At 24.9% G+C, this 22,205-nt stretch overlaps 6 protein-coding genes across 7 annotated transcripts; 2 read left to right on the forward strand and 4 right to left on the reverse strand.

Moving 5' to 3' along the window:
* Positions 1–529: 529 nt before the first annotated feature.
* Positions 530–1,297, reverse strand: OCT59_003412 (uncharacterized protein; the record flags this gene model as incomplete). Its single annotated transcript, XM_025325779.1, has 2 exons — positions 530–650; positions 789–1,297. 2 exons carry the CDS (start codon positions 1,295–1,297, stop codon positions 530–532), a joined length of 630 nt encoding a protein of 209 aa, XP_025179605.1.
* A 5,158-nt stretch (positions 1,298–6,455) lies between these two features.
* On the forward strand, positions 6,456–7,499 carry OCT59_003413 (uncharacterized protein). The gene is made up of 3 exons (XM_025316862.2): positions 6,456–6,809; positions 6,900–7,024; positions 7,113–7,499. The coding sequence occupies exons 1-3, from the start codon at positions 6,518–6,520 to the stop codon at positions 7,230–7,232; spliced, it is 537 nt and encodes a 178-aa protein (XP_025179604.2). The 5' UTR covers positions 6,456–6,517; the 3' UTR covers positions 7,233–7,499.
* Positions 7,237–8,165, reverse strand: OCT59_003414 (uncharacterized protein). Its single transcript, XM_066145594.1, has 3 exons — positions 7,873–8,165; positions 7,724–7,785; positions 7,237–7,640 (listed from the first exon to the last, which is right to left on the reverse strand). Exons 1-3 carry the CDS (start codon positions 7,873–7,875, stop codon positions 7,445–7,447), a joined length of 261 nt encoding a protein of 86 aa, XP_065996300.1. The 5' UTR covers positions 7,876–8,165; the 3' UTR covers positions 7,237–7,444.
* A 1,511-nt stretch (positions 8,166–9,676) lies between these two features.
* On the forward strand, positions 9,677–11,625 carry OCT59_003415 (uncharacterized protein). 2 transcript variants are annotated; one of them, XM_066145595.1, is made up of 4 exons: positions 9,677–9,941; positions 10,261–10,339; positions 10,522–11,417; positions 11,515–11,625. In XM_066145595.1, the coding sequence occupies exons 3-4, from the start codon at positions 10,671–10,673 to the stop codon at positions 11,524–11,526; spliced, it is 759 nt and encodes a 252-aa protein (XP_065996301.1). In that variant the 5' UTR covers positions 9,677–9,941; positions 10,261–10,339; positions 10,522–10,670; the 3' UTR covers positions 11,527–11,625. The 2 variants fall into 2 exon arrangements, with proteins under 2 accessions (XP_065996301.1, XP_025179603.1); XM_025308495.2 differs by lacking the exon at positions 9,677–9,941 and having other exon boundaries at positions 10,141–11,625.
* A 2,712-nt stretch (positions 11,626–14,337) lies between these two features.
* Positions 14,338–14,723, reverse strand: OCT59_003416 (uncharacterized protein; the record flags this gene model as incomplete). The annotated part of the gene is made up of 2 exons (XM_025310716.2): positions 14,338–14,552; positions 14,660–14,723. 2 exons carry the CDS (start codon positions 14,721–14,723, stop codon positions 14,338–14,340), a joined length of 279 nt encoding a protein of 92 aa, XP_025179601.2.
* Positions 14,724–19,202: 4,479 nt separating this feature from the next.
* Positions 19,203–19,677, reverse strand: OCT59_003417 (uncharacterized protein; the record flags this gene model as incomplete). The annotated part of the gene is made up of 2 exons (XM_066145596.1): positions 19,203–19,408; positions 19,599–19,677. The coding sequence occupies 2 exons, from the start codon at positions 19,675–19,677 to the stop codon at positions 19,203–19,205; spliced, it is 285 nt and encodes a 94-aa protein (XP_065996302.1).
* Positions 19,678–22,205: the final 2,528 nt, after the last annotated feature.

Raw genomic sequence — 22,205 nt, forward strand, 5'->3', positions numbered from 1 at the left:
CGAAACAATAAATAATGAATAGATAAAGAATTACTTAAATAGATTAAGAATTAATTAAGTAAAATGTTGGCGTTAATTCTATAATATTATACGATGCTTTAATTGTTAAAGTAAATCGTTATACTGTATATACGTTATATATGATTCCTTATTTTTAAAAATAATCAATGATTTGTCAATTTATTAGTAGGTTTCATTTATATAGAAATTGAACGTGATTCTCTCCCCTATAATAGATATTTTCATTTTATTATTTATTTTATTTTTTATTTTTAAAAATTTGGAAATTTGCGCCAAATACAATACAATACAATTAAAGTGGTATATATGTGCTTTATTATACAAGCCTTGTAAAAAGTCGCCAGAAAAAAAATATACAATTTACCGAGTTCATACAAAGTTTCACGCGTAGGTTTGTTTAGGTTGCTTTACGCAAAATAGTAAGAAATACCTAATGATTTTTTGCTGAAGTTCAAAAAAAAATAAAATGTCCAAGTGATCAAAAATAAATAAAAATAATTAAAAATAATTAAATACTATTGTCTACATAACCAAGTACTTCAATTAATGGATTTTGAATGTAAAGTGATAAAGGGATTGAAGTTCGAGAAGTACCACCATCAATAATATTAAATGCAGGTGATAAATCCCTATTTTATCGAACAAAAAGTTATAATTAGTTAATAAATTAGATTATCCCATTCACCATTTCTATATGATTTGTTATAATGAATAAAGTACGTTAGTTTAAAATTAAATCACAAAATAAAGTGAGATACTGGACTTACAAATTAGTATGACTATTGGTCTTTCTAAGAAGGAAAATACTCCATAAATTACGAATGTCCCGTAGAATAAGAGCCTTATTCTTAAGATTTGAATTTAATAATGAGGAATTGTTTATTTTGTCGTACACAAAATACGTAATTCCAATAAATGGATAAACATCTTCAAGTTTAAAATTTCTGGGTTGGTCTAATATAAGATAAGTTAATCCAAGAACGAATTTCATAAAAGTTACGAGTATCATACTGTCATTAGGAAAAATTTGTTCGTATGTTTGGACGTCAGAAATTAATGTAATTTGAGTAGGATCAAGATCCCGGCTTGTTATTGCGTCAACAAATCTTTGGAAGTTGTAATCTTTCGGCCTTAAAACTTCGTTTGTATTATTATCGACAATAATATTTTTAGTTAAACACCAGTCTATAATGCGAGGATGTGTATATTTGTTAAAAAAATTTGCTAAGATTTCAGATACATTATCGATATTATCGTGATAAATTGATGTTCGCATTTTATTGTCAGAGAAGTAAATTTAATATGCGATAGAATGTAGTACAGGTTATTGTTAACGTTTCGTTTTATTCCGCTTTTCTAATTTGATTGTTTATTTAATGTCCGATACTCCGATTATATTACGATTGTAAAATGTGTGTGGGTAAAGTTCCTGGAATTCACTGGGTTCAATAGAAGGAAATATGAGATTAGACGAAATGGTTTATATAATATGTTTAAAAATAAACCAGGTAAATCCTAAGGTAAAAGTTTTATCAACTCTCTTTAAGAAAATCAATAAATGAAAAATGAAAAATAACTAAAAAACTTAAAAACTTCAGTTGCATAGTTGTATAGCAGACATGTCGCGTGACTATCATTATTCTGTAGACAGACATGTCGCGTGACAATCATTATTCTGTAGAAGACAGACAGACATGTCGCGTGACAACCCTTATTTTGTAGAAAACAGGCATGTTGCGATTGCGTGCTGTAGAATCGATATAATTTGATAATTTTTTTTTGGACGCATAACACAACAGACAATGTTGCATGCCAATCATCATTTTGTGGAATCGACATAAAATGGATCAAATTCGATAATTTTTTTTTTGGACGCATTATACAATAACAAATCATTTTATATAAAATGAAATATAATCTATATTTATTTATGTGGAATTATTTTGTAGCACTTAAAACCCACATCATGGAAGTACCCCAAAATTTGTCCGTCATGTCAAATTAAATAAATATTTGACAGTATTTAGTCACCAAATTTCTATTTAAGTCCATTTATCAGTGAACAGTCAAAAATAAGCTCTAAAAAATTTTTTTGTGCCCCAAAAATCTTGCGTCTAACCAATTTTTCCAGTGTTAAAGGCGCGTCATCATTTGACATTTTTTTAGGAAAAAAGCTTGATATTTCTGTAAGTCAATTTTAATTCACGAGGACGCAATTGGACGCAGCAGAGTTTTTGCCAAATTTCATAAATCCTCCGCAATGATCTAACTTGGAAGTTAGAGTAACCTGACAATCTCGCAGATATTGTAGTAGTTACTAAATAACGGTTTGACAGATATTTAGGTGTATAATAAATATTGTTATAAAGCTGTGTTTATTTTGTTATTAAATTTGAATATTTTACAAGATAATTTTAAAGTTAATGACAAATTATTCATACCTATGTTTAATAAATTTACTAAATCATGTTTAATAAAAAAAACTCACTCTTTATAAATGTAAAATATATCGTAAAATTTTAAAACTAGGAACGGGAACCATTGGCGAAAAACTGAAATTTGCAATTTCATTGGATGAGCGGAAAGATAAATTCACGTGATCGATTTTTTTTTCATAGTGCGTAGACATTTGTCCTAGGTGTAGAAAAAATCAACTATGATCACGTGATTCTGTTCCGCCCTTTTGGTACCCAATCACTTCAAATATTAAAAATATCGTGATCATCATGTGATTCCGAAAATCCGCAAAAATTACACTAAACCCGTAGTCCGCAGTATTAGTAACACCCGAAAAATTCCGCAATTGGCCCGCATTACGGCACTATGCACGAGCACGTGAACGTAAACTGACAAATAATGTGAGACAAATAACTTTTCACAAATATAAAAGTGGAAACTCGATGGGTGTGATACTTGTGACACCTGTAATGATTTAAAAGTATGTCACGGGATTGCGGAAAATTTTCTGGACTAGCCATCAAAATTGTTGCGGCTCAAAATTTTATAAATTATGATTTAATTATAGAAATTAGAAATAATAATAATAATTCATTTATGGTTGGGTTAAGTCATTAATATTTTTATCAATTCCACTTTTTATTGATATTTATGTAGTCGGTATTGTTATTAAGTATTTATGTATGATGAAACGTATCATAAGACGAATTGGCGATTATTATGTAATGAACTGTCTCTTAAAGAGAGATCTTGGTGAGCAAAGAATATCGTAATCAAAGTATATTGTTTAAACATGAAAAATAATTTTTGAGATGCTTTTTTTTGCTCAGAATAAGATGGACTTAGGTTATATAGTTTTTATTAATTCGTCCTTTATTTGTATTCTACTATTATTAGAGATAGTTAATTTATATGCGTTACAACCGAAAACTTTATTTACAAATATAAGCTTATATTTTTTTATATTTTGCTTACATAATTGTTTAATACACGGAAATTATACGGAAAATATACTGGAAATGTTCAATGACTGTTCAATGGGGAAAAAAAATGAAAATTTTATCAATTTCAAAATTTTGAAAACACCAATAATTTCATAAAATTCTATAAAAATAAAAAAGAAAAATAATTAGGTCAATGCGGTAAATGCTTCTTTTGTTTATACTAGAAACTACAAATATATTTTATAAAATATATGGTATATAAAATAAGCCTGACCAGTAAATTTCAATTCACGTTACCGAAAAATTTCAACAACTTTTATATGGTTCTATTATCTGTATTGAGTATTAACTTTTTGTGCATAAAGAATATTAATGTGCAACGAAATGTTTAATATTTATAAAGGAAAGTTTGCGAGTGAGTTATTTTATTACACATTGGCGTGTATTTTAAAGAAACCGACATATTTCGTCGTTTTTGTTTCTAAATTCGTTACCTATTAAACGACCAATTCATAAATGTAAAACTTTAATTGGTTGTGAAATATTAACTAACAAATTTATAAAATATAATGTTATTATCAAAATAACCATTCGATATGAAGTAATTTCTTTTAATATAAGTTCGCCTTTTTCTAAAAAAAAATACTAATTTATACAAAAGTATACCTTTCATAGTTTTAATATTGTCAATGATTTTTAATTTTTTATCATATAATCATCCAGTCATTTGATGATATTTTATCATATACATTATTCAATAAATAAATTAATCCTCTCGTAAAGTATAATAAATTAGTAATAAATATAATGTACGACAGAATTATAGTATTTTTATTTATTTCCATTGTATCATTCTATGATTCTCTGATTACCCTTATCCGAGTGGGACAGAGAAAAATTATTGTTACTGTAACTTGTTAACATTAGTGGTTACGTCGCACAATTCATTTCTCGAAATAATCTGCGAATTTTGACAAGCCACTCAACCTGCAAGAATTGTGGTATGTTACAATAACAATTTTTTTACAAGATTTCTTTAATTTTCCGTATGACAAAAAAAAAATATTCTAAATTCATAATCAGATTAATTTATTTTATCTATCATTGTTTTTCTCCTGAAAATGTTTCTAAAATAGTTTAGTATCAATTAAGTTTTCCTATTTTATACCAAAAAAGTATAGCCGTGATTACCTCCTTGTTGGTATATTACATAATATTTTGGGAAAGAACAGGAAACCGCGAGATTTTTCCAATAATATCACATGATCAATCATCTGAATGCGATTGGCTTGCAAAATGTTGAATATGTTAGGAAAAGTGAAACATTTATACCATATGTACCATATGTACCATATGTGTATAATTTTTTTAAATATTTAAATATTTAATACACGAAAATAAGTAGTGGTAGTTATTTATTAATAAATCGGCTAAAACAATATAGATACTTTTTTTGTCAGGCTACAAATATTTTAAATATGCAGGATATAAATATATTTTGGTAATTTATATTTTTAACAAAGTCAAGTTACGATGGAAAACGTCAAGTTTAGGAATTTATGAACCGTTTATTCCTTAAATGATACTTCAGTCATCGTCATATCTGGTATTATCCTGATAACGGCTACACAGCCCGAATTTTTGTTCCAAATATTAGTCTAGATAGAGAATGTGTTCTCCCCTTTCTTGGCGTTAAATTCGATAAATAAAGAATAGCAAATAAATAAACAAATATTGATTCTGATAAAATCGTGATACTCTGTCTGAGGTACATCGTGATCATGTTCATGCATAATGATTTTTGATTACATATTTTTTTTTATAAAAAAAAAGTCCTTTTTTATAAACAATTAGTAATTTGTTTAATCACCTATATATATATATTCCGATTCTGATTTACTTTCATGTTGATTCTGATTCACATTCTTGGTAAGGATCCAGTTATATGAAAAAGTTGAACGGGATTATCATAAACGTCATAAGTAAGCGTCATAATGCATTTCATACATATTACGCAATATTAAACATTTTTTTTTTCCTTTTATAATCTCTCAAATAAGAAAACAAATTTTTATACGGTAAATGAAATGAAATAATGATGATGAAAAAAAATTAAATATATAAAAATTCATTATAAATACTATATATATATATAAAAATTCATTATAAATACTATATATATATAAGAATTCATTATAAATACTGTATATATATAAAAAATTCATTATAAATATATATATATCGAAATAAATGAAAATATATATTAATTTATATAAATTATTTTATCATTATTATATTTATTCTGATTTCTAAATTTGGAATTTATTGAATGATGTTTAGGCGCCTTAATACCAAAAAAAAAAAAAAAAAATTTTATTATATTATATAATTATATTATTATAAACAGGTTTTATATATAATAAAAAATTAATAATAAAATTAATAATAAAATTAATAATAAAATTAATATTTGGAATATTTTAAGAATATTATTCGTTAGATTATCGGAATATTATTATTTATTCATAGATTACTGACGAAAAAAAAAAAAAAAAAATTTTTTTATTTATTTATATTTATATTTATATTTATATTTATATATTTTTTTTTTTAAAAAAAAAAAAAGAGAAAGAAAAAGAGAAAAGAGAAAGAAAAAAGAATCCCAAATAATAAATAAAAAAAAATTTTTTTTTAGGGTTAAATAAATTATTTTAAATTGATATACCAAAATAATATAACTTTAAATAAACTAAGTTAAAACTATTAAACCCAAAATTATTATAAGCTATTCCGAAAAAAAAAAAATGTTAACAGTACCCCTAATAAAAGATTTCAGCCAAATAAAAATGATTAAATTTATAAACATGTATTACTCATTTTATACATTCGTATACATATTCGTATAACGTATAACGGTATTTATATAAACAAATAAATAACACAAAGAGTAGTTATATCGGACAAACGGAATTTCCCGATACTCCGAAAAAAAAGATGATATAAGTCTCGGTAGATTTTTCTCTTCATTTTTTTGTTTTATTTTAATTCATATTTTTTTTTTATAAACTTTACCTTTTCTTAAATATATTTTAAAGATGATTTCTCAAATGATTAACGAACTATACATAACAAATATTATTAGTAGTAGAGAATTTAATAATGAAGAAAAAATCAAATCAATTTTACAATTATTTAGGGTATCATTCGAAGATAAACAACAAATGATTAATGATCAAGCAAATTTGATTTCCTCTCAACAAAAATTGATCGAAATCATTGTACAAAAGAAAAATGGTAATGAAAATAATACTACTAATAATGTAGTAAATGGTAATGATTTGATAAAATCAAATGATATTACGAATATTATGAACGAAAATAATAATGGTAACTTTCGGAAAATGGCGTCAAAGTTGTAATGTATATTTGCAATAATGTATTTTAATATATATATATATATATATATTTCTTTTATAGGTATTAGACCCCTTTATAAAGTTTTCATCGGACAATTACCTCCAAATATTCCAATAGTTCAAATAAAAAATCATCTAAATGAAATATTCGGACACGTTGATTCTGTGTATCAATTAATCCCGAATGTAAGTATTTATTATATGATCGGTGTAATTTTTTTTTTTTGATGTAATATTTATATATTTATATTAATATGTAAATTTATAAATATAGAGTAATTACGCATTTGCATTATTCTCAAATTATGAATCATGCCAAAAAGCAATTTCTAGGGGTAATATTAAAATTCAAGATAAATCCTTTTATATACATAACGCTCATGATCGTGAATAAATATAATAATATGACATTTCTTTTTTTTTTATCATGGCATAATTTTATTATTATTATCTTTTTAATTTTTAATTTTTATTTGTAAAAAAAAAAATTAATTTTATTCATTCAAAATTGTAATTGTATTTATTTATTCGAAATTGCATTCATTCGAAATTGTATTTAATATTCGAAATTGTATTCATTCGAAATCGAATTCGTATTTGTATTTGTTATTCGTTCAAAGATAATAAAACACTCGAAAACAAAATTTTTTTTTTTTTTTTTTTGATAATTCCGATTGATGCATGATTTATCAGTTTTATTATTAAAGAAAGTCGATTGATAAATATTTGTGAAAATGGTAAGAATGATTCAAATATCAAGAATTGAAAATAATAACAAGAATTGATAATAAAGTAATTTAAACTACATAAAAAATGAGTGATTTTAATATATTATTATTATAAAAAAAACATGAAAAGAAAAGGACACTTTTTTTTTATGCCTACTTCTTGATTGATCTACAAAGACATGGCCATAATATGGTGACCATTCCAACCGTTTCTCGATGCTTGTAAAAAAAAAAAAAAGATTATTTTAAAAAATCAAGTTAAAAAATATACATATATTACATATATAATCCATTTATAATATATACCATCACTCGAAAAAATTATTTTATTATAAAGGTCAAAACCCATTAAAGAGGAAGACTGAGGTAGACCAGCCACCTAAAAACAGTAAAAGTTCTCAAGCTTCGTCTTGGTGGCCCTCACATTCCTCGCGACCATTGTGTGGGCCCTTCCTGCCCCACAAGATTCTAGAGGAATGTGATTATTGAGCCAATCAAGATAATATTTTAAATTTAAATTATTTTTATCAACTATTTGAAATGATTTTTTAAAATTAGATGAAAAAAAAAAAAAAAAAAAAGATTTATTTTTCTTTCGCAAAGAGAAAAGAAATTTTTTAAAAGTATTAAACGTTATTTATAAATTTTTTCTCTTTTTTTTTCAACAAAAAAAAAAAAAAAAGGTGGGAAAAAAAAATCTTGAGGCTTTGAAAATTACGTGGCTCAGAATTACGTACCAAGAATATGGCTTAGATCACAGAATTTTTAATTCATCATAATGAACTTAAAATGTATAAATAAATGGGCTTAGTTTTTGGGCTGTTGAAAGAAAGAGGCTGAAGTAATAAAAAATCATTTAATAATAATAATAATAATAAATTTTTTTTTTAACAGGCTTAGATAGAAAGATAAGCCTAACATTGGGGAGTTTATATTATGCAGATGATCTTTTTAATCATCGCCAAAAAAAAAAAAAAAAAAAAAAAACTAAGCCATTGTCATTTAATTTTCAAGTTAAATTCTTGTTTAGGATCAAATTTTATAATATACCAATTTTGTTTAATTCATACCGTTTGTGGAAAAACTTTTTTAATAAACGAGTTTTTGAAAAAAATGTACATTTGAACTATACTGATTTTGTATTGATCCGCGAATATGTTGTTGATCTCGTATTTTTTATAAATTGTATGACTATTATTATGTAAACGTTTGTTTTATAAAAAAAAAATATATATTATTTACAAAACAAAAAAAAAAATTTTTATTATTATTATTTTTTTTTTGTATTTTTAATTATTATTATTATTTTTATTATTATTATTATTATTTTTCAAAAGTAAACAGAATCGTTAATCTTAATTTAGAATTTTATTATATAATAAAAAACTTTATATTTGATATGAAACTTTAAAAGAAACAAAGAAAAAAAAAAACAAATCAAAAAAAGATAATTCGGAATAAAAATTAACCCATTTTCCCCTTATGTTACTCAGTTACTCAATTACTCAGCTACTCAGCCAAAAAAAAAAAAAAAATTAAATTTTTTTTTTAAAAAAAAAAACTTAAAAATAAAAAAAATTCTCGAAAAATTCGAGAATTTCATTATTATCATTTTTATTATCAAGTCTTCGTTATTATTTAGTTATTATTTTAATAATTGAAAATCTATTTCTTTATTCATAATAAAAAAAAAGTATAAGCCACTTTTATTATTACTAAGCCGCATAAATCGTTAAATCATGAAATCAACGTAAACAGTAATACTCATGGTCTAAGCCAAATGATGAATATCCGAATAATTTATGTTAAATGACGTAGATGACGTGCTTATCAAATTTTTTATTTTTATAATTATATTTATTTATTTTTTTTTAAAAGAAAAAATCTTGAAATTTTTCAAACATGTGAAGTTCTTTATTTATTAATTAAAATGATTGAAAAGGATAAAGAAGTTCGTCATACATTATCACGTGACGAACAATAGTTTGCCATTTCCAGTTCATACTTAATAACCAAATATGGAGATCAAACTAAATGATTTATGTACATCAATTAACAAATGCGTATATGAATATAAATACAACATAGAAATTCCTTACAGTTTCTCCCTGATATCCTGATACTGTTTATTTTCCCGAAAAACAATATTTAAATTTTTGAAAAGAAAAAAAAAAAAATTTTTTTTTCTTTGTGTAACAACTTCATTAATATAAAACTTTAGGAATAATATTAAAAAAAAAATTTCATGTTTCTTATGCAATAATTTAAAATAAAATTTTTAAAGTTATCATTATTTTATCATTATTTATCATTATTTGTTAAAAAAGAGAAAGAAAAAAAAAATCTTGGCGTTTTACTATAAATTATGGAAAAAGGTAAGATAAAGAAAGTTAATATTATAATATTAATAATAATAAACAATGGAATTACCGAGAAAAATTCTTAAAACGATTCTCTGTAATCGTGTAACTAAAAATGGGGGTTTAATCTTTTTTCGTCTCACAACATAAAAAAAAAACAATTTTGGTAATATTTAAATAACGTTATTTTTATTCTCGAATTTTTTTTTTATTTTTTTAAAATATGCAATGCAACAATCAAAAAAAATACTATCATCGAATCTTTTGCTTTGAAACTTATTCTATTTATATTATTTAATCAAATATTATCATCTAATATGTATTTCTGAATAAGGAGTAGTTAAATGAACATTGTGTTACGTTAGCACAATATAAGGTTTAGATCAACCCCTGCCGTATAATTTTGCAGAATTGTAAGTTTTTCATTATATTTAATTGGTCTTTTCCCTAATACGTTTAGCAGAAAATGCATTATATAATTATAGCACAAATATATATATAATGAACACGGAAAAAAAAAAAAAAATATTCCTATATATAAATTAACGATTCATTTTTTTTTATCCTTTTTCTTTTAACACTTTTTTTTTTTTAGGAAAGTTAATATAAAAAAAAAAATTATTATTATTATTTTTTTTTTAAAAAAAAAAAAATATTTACGAAAAAAAAAAATTAGTTTAAAAAAAAATTATATATGTATAAAGTAAAATTAATATAACGTTTATATAAGAAAAAAAAAATTTAATGTTTAAAAAAATGCGCTTTAATATTATTTCTTTATTAATTTTTTCCTTCTTGATATGTTTTGTACATAGTAAAATTGTTAATGATCAAACCCTTTCAATAACCATTAGAGACTTCTTATTATCAAAAGGAGATAAGTTTGTTAAGGAGACGACAAATGTTTCGTCAAATATAAGAAAAAGAGATGCTTTACCGATGCCACAGGCTGTACCAGGTGTACCAGGTGCACCAGGTGCACCAGGTGCAGGTAAAGATGCGGGAAAAGTTAAAGAACCAGCGAAAGAACCAGCGAAAGGACCAGGGAAAGAACCAGCGAAAGAGCCAGCGAAAGCACCGGGTGCAAATCCACCAAACCCACCAGCTGCAAATCCAAACCCAAATGCTGCAAATCCAAAGAATCCGGCAGCCGGTCCGGGGAAAGAGCCAAAAGGACCAGCTAAAGTGCCTGAACCTAAAGTACCACAACCTCAACCTCAACCTCAACCTCAGCCTCAACCACAACCGCAACCGCAACCTCAACCTCAACCTCAACCTCAACCTCAACCTCAACCTCAACCTCAACCGCAGCCTCAACCTCAACCTCAAGAACCTCAACCACAACCACAACCTCAAACTCCAGTACCAACCACTACTTATGTTGACCCTGGTGTTGTACCTACCGTTCGTCCATTTAATGTTAATAATAAATATGGTGGTGCTGATAAATTGAAATTTTATCAAGGGAATTCTTGGATAATTATTTTAATGGTTACTAATTTTTTATTTTTCACTTTATTATAATATGTTGAAGATATGTGTAATTTATAATTATTGTGTAATAATATTTGAACACTTTTTATGATAGATATACTTTTAGTACTAAATAAATAGAGGTTCTATTTAAAAAAGTTCAACGCGACGATTAACTAATAATTAATAAGATTTTTAATAAAATATAATGATTTTATCAAGATAAAAAAAAACGCGTGATTTTTTTATAAACGCCCTAGCGAATAGATCGTATCCGGATATGCCCGAGTGCCTACATAATAATGTAATACAGAGATTTTGTTTATCGTTCGATAAAGAGATAATTGATAAAATCGTATCATAAATCTGAAGTATAGTTTTATTAAAAATATAGTTAAATATTTATGTTTATTGTTGATATCATTGATTACATAATACAAGCATAATATTTGGCTAGCTTTTTTAAGTGATTGTAAACTAATTTGGTAATAATTCTCTGTTTTTTCAATAAGATTAAAAATTTTTTTATTGCGCCATTCCAGAAAATACTAGATAATTATATAGTTTACCCATATAATTTCATTCATCTATCAAAATACTTTATATGGGAATTAAAAATGATAATCAGGAATATGGGAAGTCTTCGATAGAATTCGATAGAATTCTTGTAGTTTATTCTTGGCATTTTGATTCATCATCATCATCATCATTATTATATATATATTTTTATATCTTCTTCATTATAAAATGAATTATTTATTTTAATTTATGCAGATATATATAAATAATATATATATATATATAATTTTACTCATTTTATTTGAGACTGGTTACAATTTAAATTATGGTAATTTCATCATTTATTCCGAATTATTTTGAATTATTACTTGTTAACTAAATTAAGTAAATCATTTATTCTAAAAAAAAAGAAGAGGATAAAATAATAAAATGATCCATACCAAAATTTTATTTTTATTCATAAAGTTTATCATTCTTCAAAATTTGGTTCACAAAATAAAAAATATGATAATAATATTTAAATAAAATATGAAATAATATCTAAAATGTATTCATTAAAAAAAAAAACAATATTTTGATTCAAATAATATTTGAAATCGGAATTTTAATTCCATGTTACCATGTGAAAGGATTAAAAAGACAATTTGCAACACATTCAATTGCCAAAAATCGCCAAAGCGGATTTTTTCCAAATATGGTTAAATAATTTTTTTTTTTTTTTTCATTCTAGGGTCAATGTAATGTTTTTACTATAAATGATTACTTGACACTTGGCAAATTTACTTGGCAAATCAGCCGGAAATCCTGAAATAGGATCGTCGATCCTTGGTTGAATTCCGTGAGGTAATATCCGATAATTTTTCGGGGAAATTTGTGTACAATGTTTTTATATTGTTCTTAACAAAAAGTGTTTTTAAGTATTTAAACGAATTGTACTTTTGTAACAATACCATGATAACACCATATTATGATCAACATAATAGTACCAGTACTTTTTAGCATACTATAAGCATGATATTAGAAGTATCGATAATTACTGATTCAAAATAAAATAATTGAAAATAAATAAATAAATAAATAATAAAGCTAAATTAAAGAACGTACAAATTATCAGTATAAAAATAAAATATTTGATCGCTACGTGAATATATTACTCTAGTATTCTATGGTGTGATGAACGAGGTTATCTCAAATTGTTCCATATTAAGTTGCGCAACATCGTGTTACTGTACGTCGTTGACGTGACTAGACAAAAATTCATACGGCTTGGCGTATCAAAATATAAAATATTTCTTTATCAGGTTCGAAAATTATTATGTATTAAAAAACAAATTCCATTTTTCCTTTATTGTGCGACTTGTGCGTATCCTTTGGTGGCCAGAAATTACGTAATTTAAATTTTAGGTCCTTCCTCCCTATGTCATTGGGAAATGCAAAAATAAAATATGTATATCCTGAAAATATGTAACATCATCATGGTCTGAACCCTTCCCTTAGAAAATGACGTCACCCACACAAACCCGCAGGTCGATCAGTCGACGATCTTTTTCTCCACACATTCGAGCACGTAAAGGTTCCTGACTACTTTTGATTAATAAAAAGAATTTGTGTTATTGTTATTATTCGATATAGAGTATAATGACCAATTTTTCTTATATTTTTGACAATGTCTCTCATTTTTTATTGTAATCAAAATTTACATTTTTTTTTTGAAAATTTGAGCAAAATTATATAAATTTACTAGTAGGTTAAATCACCCTGGGTTAAAATTGGTCTTATACGTGCTCTATAATATCCAAATAAATAAAATCTATATAAAGTGAAATGAATAATAACACAAATATTTTTTTTTTTTAAAAAAAAAGATTGATGTAAAATATAAATTTTAGGGGGGTGATTTAAACCCAGGTTATTTAACCCAGGAGGCAAGTTAGCAAAACTCAAAGAATTTAAATATTATCAAATCATTACATAAAGATATACTGTATCAATCTAGGAACATAATGGTAAAAAGCCAACAAACCACCCTTACTCTTCTAATCTATTTAAAACATTATTAACTAAATTAATTGGATCGAGATTCATTTTATTGTCATCCTCCTCTAGCACTAGTTTAATATTTATAAAGATTAGTGGCTATGATAGCTGACATTTCTCCACTGACGTTGACGCTAAAAATAAGTAGCGTAACCATAAAGTTTCAAATGTCTGTACCCCTAATACTTTCAATGATTGAGCAGCAATGATTGAGTAAGCTTCGTCAGATAAATTATCCGGCCATCATTAAATTTGCTTGATGATTCCCCTATGTTATACTTTGCCAACGTTTAACAATTATTTTTTTTTTTTGGTTCTTTAGAATAATTGATAGTGTAGTTTTGAAGTTTTAGTAAAATCTAATAATACTACTTCTTGGTTTTTAAATGAAAATACTTATTTGATTCCATGCGGATCCAAAACTCGGCCACAAATTATTACTGTAGGGAATAGCAAATTTTTTATAAGGAATTAAATCATTTAATTCTTGATTTAACCGTACTTTATCAGATTCCTTCTCATTTAATGCTTCTATATCATTCATTTGATCTTGAATTTTTGAACTAGCCAATTCATTGGAAATACCTTCAATTTGAGCTTCAATTAAAGTAAATAAAAAACAAATATAAATTTTTTATACTGAAAAAAAAAAATAATAATTAATTAATTACATATTGTACATACTAATATAAAAAAAAACTTACTTGATAGAATATTTCTTTGTACTTTACATTTCTTTATATCATTAACAAATTCAATAAGAGTCATTGCAGGTCGTCTTTGGTCACTTTTTAAAAAGTTGCGACCCTACGAATAATTTCAAAGTCATCCTCGTACAAGTTCCAATGAGTCCATTTCTTTTCTCAAAAAAAAAATCTAAAGAGTTAATTTTTATTGTATTTTCGAACCATTTCTTTTGTTATCATATTTAAGGTAGACATAACAAATATTTTATACGAAAAATATTTGGTAAGAAAAAAAAGGGAGAAAGATTATTCTGTCGTACAGGCCTGTATGATATATGTATTTCGGTAAAAAAATTATCCGATTGATTCCAAAGTAGTACACAATAAACACGGGACCAAATTAGTGATTCAGAATGCAAAGATCGGACTTAAGATATTAAATCAAGTTAGCTTTATTATATTAAAGGTTTTAAACACTTCAAATAAATTTGAAAATGAAAATTTTTATTTTACCTTCTTGTTCTTCTATTATTAAAAAGAAGACTTTATCCAGTATTACAATAGTTGGATTAGGCAGGTCATGAAATGTTATTCACATAGATAATTGGACATAAATCTATGCAGGTATAATTGAAGCAATCAAAAAAAATTCGTATTTCCATTGTTACTCTATTTAGTTTATAAATAGACTAATTATAAATACCTGAAAAAATTGAAACCAATATGGCTACCTGAAAGCAAAAAATCCAAGTATTCTCCAAGTGCACCTGTAATGCTGTAAACTACCCAGGATAAAGACAGTTATCCATATTACCATTTTAGCAAGCAGAACCTAACAAAAATAATTAAACACCTCTAAACAACACTTTACTAACAACAATACAAACAGTAAAAGAAGATATACTGTATGTACAACTAATCTAATATACTGTACTTTAACTGACATATAAAATGACATGAACTTAAGAATTTGAATAGAAGATGCAGGAAACTTACTAATCCAGATAAACTAGAGATATACACCCTCACATATTCTAATAAAAAACAGCAATAAACAGTAGGCCAAAATTTCATCAATTGAAAATATTATTAATGCCACATAGCAGAGTCAGCCAAGAGCAAATAAGGAGAATATATTACAGGCAGGAGGATCATATATTTACTTGGAATTTCTAGGTAAAAGTATATATAACAATAGAAGCATAAATGAAGAAAATATTTTATATATCATGAAATTATGTAATACATGGAAAAAAATTACATCAAGGATAGTTTAGAATATTGATTATATGTTGATTGTATGTTGCTTTTCTATTTATGGCAATCACTTTTGAGAGATTGTAGCTTGATGATGGATATTATACATCATTTTTCTAACACCATTATTTCATTTGTGCTCACTCTGTTTCACAATGAGTATGTATTATGGAACTACTATATAATACACATGGGAAAAAATTACTGATTGTATGTTGCTTTTCTCAATGCCCAAAACAAAAGCAAAATTTAATTGACAGGGAAAATAAAATTATGACAATTTTTAATGATCGGCAAAGCCATCCATTAATGGATTTTCTGCATGGAATGGTGCACAATCTTTCTTTATAAAGCGCTTTTTTCAGAAGGTAAATTACTAGATACAATAGAACATGTGGTATTTAAACAATACAAAGATAAAGATTTGCCCACAGCACACTGTGCCTATATTATTGCCATCTGTGATATACTTATTAACCCCAAAAGTCCTGGAATCAAATGTAATGATAAATCTGTAGTAAAATGAGTTGATGTTATATTACTTTATAATATTAATATTTCAAAAGTGAGCCTATTTTTAGTCTACTTATGACAATCAAGACTCTGAAATTCAAAGTTCTAACAGAGAAAAAATATTTTAAAAGAAACTATTTTGGATAATGGATGGTACATTCATTCCTAAAAATGAATTTTGTCTGTCCAAGGAGCCCAATGATAAAGAACCTAAAAAAGAAAAAAAATGAAGTGTTAATAAATGTTTCATTGAATATAAAGAGCCATGCACACTCATAGCTAACAAAAATAAGACCCAAAGGCCACAGAATAGCCAAAAATAGTATGCAAAACTAGCGGGCTATGGAAAATTAATTTACTCACTGAATTTTTTCTGCCCCACTTTGGAAAATATAAATTGAACAAAACTTTATCCTATATAAAAAGGATGACAACTTGAATGAAATTAATAGTCCTAAGTATGATAAGCCACATACTCCACCTCATCAAATTTGCTCAACATCTGAAAATCAAAACTTATTTATTAAATGATTAAGTCAAGAAAACAGTGAACAAAAATCCACATAATAAGTAAAAACATGTCTATTAAAGCTAATTTACATTCCTATATGATATTATTAATTGGTCATATACCTTTGAAATGAATTTCAGAAGACAAATATTTTTAATAATTTGGTACACATGATGACTATTCAATTAGAATCTAATGGTTATTGCAAAGTTTTAACCCATCTCTAAATTTATAGTTTACTTTTGAGAGTTTGTAGCTTAATGATGAATATTATACATCATTTTTCTAATATAATTACTTCATTTGTACTCACCCTGTTTAAACACAATAATGATAATTTGATAATTTGTATATATTATGGAATTACTATGTAATACATGGGAAAAAATTACATCAAGGATACTAATAACTGTATGTTGCTTTTCTACTACTTATGGCAACTGAAATCTAAAGTTGACAGAGAAATTATATTCTAAAAGAAACTATTTTGGATAATGGATGATACATTCATTCCTGAAAATGACATATATTATTTTCATTCCATTTAAATAATTTAGTACCATTACATGATGACTATTCAATCAGAATCTAATGCAAAGTTTGAACTCACCTCTAAATTTATAGCTCACTTTTGAGAAATTGTAGCTTGATGATAGATATTATACATCATTTTTCTAACATCATTATTTCATTTGTGCTTATGATAATTTGATAATTTGTATATATTATGGAATTACTATGTAATACATGGAAAAAAATTACATCAAGGATAGTGATTGTATATGGCTTTTCTACTTATGGCAACTAAAATCTAAAGTTAACAGAGAAAATATATTCTAAAAGAAACTATTTTGGATAATGGATGGTACATTCATTCCTAAAAATAATATATATTATTTTCATTCCATTTAAATAATTTAGTACCATTATATGATAACTATTTAGTTAGAATCTAAACTTACCTTTAAATTTACAGCTCACCTTTAAGAGTTTGTACATAAGTTTTAGTAGATAGAAAAAAACATTTCTTAACTTTTCTTATTCTAAAAATTATAAAACTTGTCTATTATTGAAAGATAATGACATTACAATATGGTCCTATGAATTTCTGACACTTTATCAAGATACTCTCCTTAAGTTACCATCTTATTTGAATGAATGGTTTCATCTAATAATTGCTAAATATGGGAACTAGAATGATTTTATACAAGCAAATATTTAATTTTATTTCACAAAAAAGATATTAGCATCATGAAGCTAAGTATTCAAAATTTTTGATAAATGACCTTGAGGGTTATCTAAAGAGCTTTAGTAAATCAATGAACTACAGAAGACATCATGCACATAAATTGTGTTATCTCAGTCTTTGTTGTATCTATAATTAATTCATTTACTTACTTGGTTCAAGTGGAAAGAAACAATCTTAGATTTTGAAAGCAGCCTGCTTTTAGATAAAGATGAAGTATGATAATTTCAAAGTTTTACTATTTATACCAAATTAAGGTAGCCTGATTAATATGGCTATATGATCTCTTTTAGAATATGACTCTTTTATTTATTCCATATTTTCTGAATCTGGGTGATGATGCATTTTCAACAATAGAACTCATACATGATAGATGATGATATAAAGTTTAGGATATAAAACAAAGTTTTTTAATTCAAATTCAGATATGAAATGAAAATGCTATTAGAAAAGAAACAGAAAGAAAAACAAAGAAAAGTATGGGTGAAAGCTTTTTTTGAATGTAGGTTGATTATGTTATAGAATCTTGTATTGATATGTAAAAGATTTGTCATATGAAAATCAATTACATAGCTTATATAATTAACACCAATAATAGTCTACCTCCCATTTGCTTATTCAGCTTTTAGCATCTGAACAACAACTATATTTCTGAATATTTTTATTATTTTAGTGGCCCAAATGTCAAATGACTCAAATGACCAATTATATGTCATTTGTGATATAAATGACAAATGACCTAGTCATTTTAAAAATTAAATTGTAGTTCTGGCTAAAAACACTATATTTTGAGAATAAAATTATATCATATGATAATATAAATTTATAATTCTGACTTGCATCATAAATTTGAAGGTATTAATTAGTGAACTCTTTAATTCATCATGAATATCTTCCTTTGTCATACTGTCATACTGAACCATGTATAAATAAATAAGTGTAGAAAATTGTGTTTTAAGCCCATAAAGTTGCTTGAAAATCTAAGGTTTGCAAGTTTAAAAGTGGATATTATATGAAGTTTTTTAAAATGTTTTTTAAATGGGAATAGTTTGTTTGTAGATGGAGTTTATCATAGGATAGTACTTATTTTGAAATAACTTATCACCAACCCTTTTGGCATTAAAAGAATTGTATACAGCTTCAAGTAATTCCACATGATGAGATGGTAAACCTATTTCTACTACACCTAATTTATTACTACCAGCTCTCTTTTCATTTATCCTCCTTTCTATTTCTCTAACTAATAATAATCATAATCATTATCAAGTTCATGTTTTCAAGTAATATTGCTATTTTAAATACTTGATCTTCTGTTGTCATATTAATTTCCTTAAAAGAAGTTTTGGTGCATAATCTGCTGAAATTTTGATGTGTCATCTATATGGCTATGTGACAACAAACAGATCATCTGAAAAAAAAGAATTGTTCACCTGTCCAAATATTAAAATTTGCAATTATAAGATATTCACGTAATAAAGCACTAACACCAAAAGCACCTAATACATCCATAATGTTTGCAAAATATTTGAACAAATAAATAAAATAACCTAATTCTATATTTAAACTTGTTAATAATTGCCAATGAGTAGACCAAAAATCATGAGATTCAATAAAATAAATGGTACACTAAATAAATATTTAGTGTTAAATAGGATTCTTTAATAGAAACATAAACAGAAGGAGTAATGGAATGAAAGATGAAATGAAAGATAATCGCAGCAATAATAGTAATAATATCATAATTTAATGAAAACCATAAATATATTATCCCAAGTAAATTCAAATATAATCTCATTAAGAAAATTGTAAAGAGGCATTCCATTAGTAAAAAATTCTATTAAACAAATTTGATAAGCTTTTTCTTGAATTAGTATTTTGAAATTGTAATTGGTTGAAATTAAAAGTGTAAAAATACCAAGTTACAAAATCAAGTATTCTGCAATGATTGTAGTGAACGATTGATTAATTTTTTTTTAATTTGTAAAGTTGTGGATGATTTAATAATTAAGGAATTTTCTTTTTCATTTGAATTTTTCGATACTGGAGGAACTATATAAGAATTAGGTCACCAATTAAATAATGTCAAGATGTATGATTCTAAATAAGCTCTAAATTTTAAGAATAAATCCCAAAAACATAGTAATAGATACAAATTATTTTGAAGAACCTTATTCATGATAACTTAGATACTAATGTATAAAAATGTTTCCTTATTATGTAAATATTATAAACTATTGTGAAGCAAGTGATTAGTATTAATTTCCGATGTCTTTCTTGAAAAATTACAATATTCATAATAATATGGTATAACAAAAATATTACAATGAATTTTATCAAAATTGTGCGATTAGAAAGAAAATAACGCATATAATTTAATTCCTATACAAACATTTCTTTAGTTTTTATAATTAGCAATTTAGCGTTAAATAACTAATACTTATTACCACTGATGTATTAGGATTTTTGTAGTTAGGTTCGTGTAAATACGATACTTTATTGTATAGATGTATTTGTTTTTCTATCTTGACCAATAAAGAGAAATAAAAATTGTTGAAATAATAATTATATACTAAAACTATACGAATCAGACATTTACCATAATTTATTTAGAATGTACAATTTGATAAAAACTTTTTTTTAAAATCCTTATTTAGAAAAAAACTACATATATTTCAAAATAGTTAAATAAACCTTGTGAAACTTCAGAATTTAATGTTACTTTCGAGTTTTTTAGTTTTTTGACTCCAATTAAATTTATCATCACACTATACAATTTTGATGATTTCCATTGAAAATATGTTTAATATATTTGAAATTCACTATAAATTATCCACCAAATTATTTCTTCTGATAAATAAATTTTATAATAATTAGAAATTTACGAACAATCGATCATTTGAGAATTCAATCATAATTTAATTAGTACTCTAATCTACATCCACTAACCCAATCAAAAAAATTTGATTTAAATTGTTTAGATTGGCATCTTTGACGTAGTTTTGTCTTCATCTGACTTTGTATCATTTGTATTTTCTTTTTCCATTTTTTTTTGGACATACTTTTATTTAAAGAATTTCATAAAAAATTAAAAAGAATAAAAATAAAGTTAATTTTAAATAAACATGTATACAAACTAATTTTGTAATTTTTTCCAAATATTCAAAATTGAAAATTTTAATTAATAATATCAATAAAAAAAAATTATAAGTTTTTTAAATTTAAAATGTAATAAATAAAAGTTTCATGTAATTAAGGAATATAAAATTTTTTTTTAAATAATAATCTGTTAAAAAATATCAACAATATATCATCTGGTATGTATGATTATTATTAGATACATTATGATACATATTTTTCTTTTTATATCATTAGTTTGTTCTAAATTAATATGGAAAAAAAGTGATAATTCTATTTATTCAATATGAGTCATACTTATATCTAATAAAATTTATTTCATTTTATTATTACATGGATTACATATATTGCATATAATATATATATATATAATATTAGTTTATAATAGTGTTTGGAATCGAATATATTCGAATATACTTGAGTATTCATTTAAATTTATAAAGTGTATTCGAATAATATTCGAATAAGTTAAATTTCCTTTTATAGTAATGATTTACATAACTGATAATTTTTAGCCTGAATTATGATTTTAACTCAGTTAAATTTAAGGATTTAATGCCCAATTAGAATTTTAACTATACTATATCTGGCTAAATGAATACTCGAATAACCACTATGCTTATTTGAATACTCGAATATACTCGAGTTATTCGAATAACTGTTACATGATTCCAAACACTAGTTTATAATCTTCTGTTTCTGTAATAATGAATCAGGATGACAAAAGCTGAGTATTTTGTAATGGTTTTTTTTTTCGTGTTATGTCAGTCTGAATCATGTTATTTTTTAATATTTAAGATCACTAATTTCTCTCTATTTAAACAACACCTTTAAAAAATACTTTTGCTAAATACTTTTGCTTTTAAACAAATACCTTTAAAAAAAATAATTTTGCTTTACTA

Source organism: Rhizophagus irregularis, chromosome 11, assembly GCF_026210795.1.
Source record: "Rhizophagus irregularis chromosome 11, complete sequence".
Classification (NCBI taxonomy): Eukaryota; Fungi; Glomeromycota; class Glomeromycetes; order Glomerales; family Glomeraceae; genus Rhizophagus; species Rhizophagus irregularis.